The 4,893-nt window shown below is 55.8% G+C and overlaps 1 protein-coding gene across 2 annotated transcripts; it reads left to right on the top strand.

The window, feature by feature from the left end:
• The first annotated feature begins 470 nt into the window (after positions 1-470).
• RETN (resistin) lies at positions 471-4,463 on the top strand. 2 transcript variants are annotated; one of them, XM_050926025.1, is made up of 4 exons: positions 471-574; positions 1,536-1,673; positions 3,515-3,592; positions 4,203-4,463. In XM_050926025.1, the coding sequence occupies exons 2-4, from the start codon at positions 1,556-1,558 to the stop codon at positions 4,334-4,336; spliced, it is 330 nt and encodes a 109-aa protein (XP_050781982.1). In that variant the 5' UTR covers positions 471-574; positions 1,536-1,555; the 3' UTR covers positions 4,337-4,463. The 2 variants fall into 2 exon arrangements, with proteins under 2 accessions (XP_050781982.1, XP_050781981.1); XM_050926024.1 differs by lacking the exon at positions 471-574 and adding an exon at positions 1,086-1,149.
• The last annotated feature ends 430 nt before the right edge of the window (positions 4,464-4,893 follow it).

Raw genomic sequence — 4,893 nt, 5'->3', positions numbered from 1 at the left:
GGGGTGGGCTGGCCATGCAGAGTATGATCCGGTCTCAGTCCCAGGGTACATGCATGTGGCAGCTGGCCCAGCCCACCCTGCACCACCAAGGCTACACTGCTATTTTCACTTCGCTAGCTCCAGCAAAGTTAATTACACCTCCAGCTGCAGCGCAGCCCACCCCTTAGTCCCCAGTCTGCAGGTAGCTGGTGCCAAACCCAGAGTGGCCCTGCCTTCCAGCAACCACTTTACAATACCCCGGAAATTCCCACAGAGGGGGAGCCCCAGCGCTGTCCAGCCCATCAGAGCCAAAGCCTATGCTGGTGTAATGCCTCCAATGTAATGGAGTTACACCAGGGGGGAATTTGGCACTGGCAATGAACAGCTGGGAAGGCGTTGAGCAAACAGGGAAGTTACAAGAGAAACATTCTGTCCTAGGAACAGCCCTGGGGTTGCCCCACACTTCTGGGAAGGGGGAGTCAGTTGTCAAGTAGCCAATGGGATGGAAGATTTTGCCACCTCTGCTCCAGCTGGCTCCTATTTAAAGGGACAGCTTGTGAACTGGGAGCAGCATCCTGAAAGATTGTGCCAGAAGGTGAGTTTGAACCATTGGTTCAGGTGGGATTCTCCAGAGCCTGGGGGCAGGTTTTTGGGCACGGCTCCTGTGTGTGCCCAGTTTCCTCGGGCCTTGGTCATAGTCAGGGTGGCGGTGGGGTAACTTGCAATGGCTTTCGAAACTGATGGTGTTAATCTGGTTCCAGGCACAATGGGGATGCTCTGAATCCAATGTGAGTAGAGCTCCTCTCCATGTAGCAAGGGATTGTCTTGGGATAAAGTTTTGTAAAGCAGCTAAAGGATTTAGGAACCAATGTTCCATTTTGTGACTTAGGTGCCTTTGTGTGTCATTAAGTGCCTAAATGCCTTTGGTATCTGGCCTCTAGGAGCCTCATCTCATTGAAAGTCAATGGGAGTTAGAATCCTAAATCATGGGAAAATGTTACCCTTAAACTAAATCAATAGAAATCTGGTTTTAATCCCATAAGGACTGGTCTAAACCCAGTTTTGCACCTATTTAAGGATACTTATTAACTAAAAAACTCTTTTGCTATAAATGCTTTCATATGTTTCTAGCTGCATCCGCTCCAGGGGGGCACGGCGTGAATCAGATCGGTCTGTAACCTGATCCACACCAGACGTCTGTCAGTTCCATTCCAGCCCTCCCCAATAACACCTCCATTACCATTCTGCCTGCCTCCCCACCCACCCACCCACCACTCCCAGTCTCCGCCTCCAAATCCTTTCTCCCTTTCCCCTATTTGCTGCCATTACATTTCCTCACCCCTCAGTATCCCTTCCAGCCCCCTACATTCTCCTCCCCACCTCCGCTGCCACCTTGGCCCTGCCTGTCCCTGCTCTGACCCTCACCACCTTCCCTGGCACTGTGGCTTTCCATCATGCCTGTGCCCCACTCCTTGTGTGCACCTCGGCGCCTGCCACCAGTTCCAGAGGGCTCCTGTTCTGGGGTCTCACACATTGGCTGGGTCTCTCCCCTGCAGGTAGCTCAGCAGCCAGCGGGATGAAGGCTGCCGTGTTCCTGCTGCTCACCCTCCTGGTGCCCGCATGCCACACACAGGCTCAGTGCATCATTGACAATATGGTCGATCTGAAGGTGCAGGCAGCGATTAGTTCCATAGGTAACTGACCCAGGGTCACCACCCCCAGAGATGGGGACTCACAGCTAGGGGAGGCCAGGGGATGGGACTGTGCAGCAAAAGGCTAGGCTCTGGCAGTCTCTGCTCTGATCCCCAGACTGGGCGAGGGAGCTGGTTTTGCACTTCGTCATGTGCTGGGAGCAGCCAAAACTGTGGTTTCCTCCCAAACAACAAACTGTGTTGTACTTGTCTCCTCCTCTTCCCCGTCATGCATTATCTGACCCCTGCACCCTCTCTAGTGTATTGTTACTGCAAACACTTGGGTGTCAGGTGCATTAGGTGTCTGCGGTGTTTGGCAGCAGCCGAGTGGGAGTTACGTGTCTTGCAGGGTGTCTCGGAGCAAGGGACTTTTGTAGATCTAGGCTGGAGAAGCTAAGTGACTTACCCAGAATCACATAGGGAGTCTGTGGCAGAGCAAGGGCACCATCCTGCCCAGGTGCACTGCTCAGCTGTGTATTAGTGAGACACGACACAAGCAGCGTCAGTGACTGGTTCAATCTTCTCCTGCTTTTTAAACCAAGATTAATGGGGTCAACTAAACCGCTGAGTGGAATTTCCTGGAAAAAACACAATATCTGTACCCCACACTGTGGCTCTCTATCACTCTCTAGTGGTTGAGCCCCATAGTGTCTGATACTGCCTCTGAGTAGATAGGCCTGGGACTTTGACTTAGCCAGAGACTCCGGGAGTCCCAGGTTTGATTCCTGCTCCTGCCAATTCACATGGAGCTGCTCTCTCACTGCCCAACCCGGCTCTGCTCCCAGCCAGCCCCGTTCAGTGTGTAAATGGGCCGAGGGGGGAGCTGGAACCCTTAGGACTTCCTGCCAGACCTCAGCTTCAGTTCAGCCCTGAGAACAGCACAGAGCCGATATTTGTGTTAGTTCTATTGCTGTGGCTGTGCTCTGGGCCCTATTGTGCCAGGTGCTGCATAGGCCATGGTGAGACGCTCCCTGCCCCAAAGAGTTGCCAAGAGATGGATCATCATCCCCATTGCATAGAGAGGAACTGAAGCCCACAGGGACTAAATGACTCACCCAAGGTCACACAGGGAGTCAATGGCAGAGGCAGGAATTAAACCCACATCTCCTGCAGCCCAGTCCAGTGCCTTAGCCACAGACCCACTGGATTGGTCAGTCACCCCATTGGAGCATCTGGAGATGGCATCCATGAGATGCCATCTGCACAACTAGCACCACCTCACCCCAGGGGCTGAATGGGGCTGGTTTCAGGACTGGTTCTACCCATCTCTCTCAGGCTGCTGCTCACCCGGACATGGGTGAATTCAGCAGGGCTGGAACAATTTGTATTGTGGGGGAGCTGAGAGCCACTGAACTAAACTGTAAACCCTGTATATGACGGAATCCTCTTCAAGTGGGGGGGTGTGGTAGTGCCCCCAGTTCCAGCATCTAAGAATGTATTGGCTGGGGAAAGCAGCCAGGAATTACTTCTGCTCCCTCCACCCCTGCCCTTTGTTCACAGCCCAGGGGGGGTCTTGTTGGATGCCCAGTGGCTTCCACCAGGTAACACTCTTCTGGGGGGCTGTGGGCAACTGGCATCAAACATGAGACCTCCAGATCTCAGGCCAGGAGTCTCTATTGCCTGAGGCTCAGCTACTGCACCCAGCTCCAGGCACTGCGACTGTATGTAGCCCAGCCGCCACTCGGGGCAGCCAGAGAGCCACATGGAGTGAGGCTGGGTGGGTTACACCTGCCCAGGTAACAGCTGGGGCAGAGGCAGCTTCTCTCCACCTGAGCCTGGAGGGAGGGGGCAGCCTTTCCACACCCAGGGTCCTGCTGGCTACAACTCTGCCTCTTGCCTTGCAGTGTCCTCCACCCTGGCCAAAGCCAAGCTACTCTGCCAGGATGTCTCTGCACGTGGGGCACTTGTCTCCTGCCCAGCAGGTGAGAGCACTTTCCCGAGTGCCTGACAGGCCCAAGGAAGGAGGGGCCCCTGAGGCACAGACCCCACCCCCTCTGCAATCCTGGGTGGGTGTGGAGCTGGGGCAGTGATGCACCACCAGCCTGCCTTGGGGCCCCCTGCCCATGTGCTGCCCAATGCTGGGAGCAATGGCATTCATACCGCTCCCGAGTCCCTGGGGCTACTGGATGCTGCAGAGCTGGGACCAGTGTGGGCCCCTGGATCAGACCCCTGGGATGTCTCACTGGCCTCCCTTGCTTGTAGGGAGGGATAACTCAGTGGTTAGAGCATTAACCTGGTAAATCAAGAGTTATGAGTTCAAACCTTCAGTAGGCCTGGGGCAAAATCAGTACTTGGTCCTGCTAGTGAAGGCAGGCAGCTGGACTCTATAGCCCTTTGGGGTCCCTTCCAGCTCTATGAAATAGGCATATCTCCATATATTTTATTTTTTTCGGCAGTGGCCTCCCTGCAAGGGAGCCACAGGGCCATGCCCTGGGTGCTGAGGAGGAAGAGAGAGCAAGGCTCCTTCGTGCCCCCCATGGTCCCATCCTGCCACAACTGCTACCCTAACCCACCTCCCCCATCTCCCCACAGGGTACAAGCCCACGGCCTGCGCCTGCGGAATGGCTTGCGGCTCCTGGGACATTCGCTCCGACTCCACCTGCCACTGCCAGTGCGGAGGCATCGATTGGACAGCCGCGCGCTGCTGCAAGATAGGGCTGGAGTGATGCCAAGACCCAGCCTGGGGCACTGGAGAGCCCCACCTGGCCTGCTGCCCCCTCGCCGTGGGCCCTGGCACAGAACCATGGTGTGCCCTTTGTGCCCAGCGCAATGAATAAACTTGGATCTGAGTCTGTTGATGCTTCTCTGGCTCTGTTCTTCCTCTGCCCTCCCATACTCTGGTACCTAGGGCCAGAGCATGGGCCGGGGGCACAACTCTACCTCACTCTCCTATTTCCCCCATAGACGCCTCTGTCCCGAATCCGATTGGGCTGTCCCTGCTGGCAGCTCACCAGATCCCTACAGGGGGTCCTGACACTGAACCCCACAAGTGCTCTGAGCTTACTGGGATCTCAACAGGTTGCAGCTCTGGTGTCTGCCGTGGCCTCTGAGGCACATTTCCAGGGCATTGACTTTGTTACCCCTTCACAGAAACAGAGCCCCATGGCCCACCTGCCATAGGCCCTAGGCCCAGCACCGGCCCCCAAGTAGCCCCCCAGCTTAGACTCCCCCTTCTCCCAGAACTCCCCCTGAAGGCAGGGCTGGCTCCAGGCACTAGCTGACC

Source organism: Gopherus flavomarginatus, chromosome 16 (genome assembly GCF_025201925.1).
Source record: "Gopherus flavomarginatus isolate rGopFla2 chromosome 16, rGopFla2.mat.asm, whole genome shotgun sequence".
In the NCBI taxonomy this organism is placed as follows: Eukaryota; Metazoa; Chordata; order Testudines; family Testudinidae; genus Gopherus; species Gopherus flavomarginatus.
The sequence above is the reverse complement of the archived record's forward strand: the minus strand, read 5'-3'. Positions and strand labels throughout refer to the sequence as shown.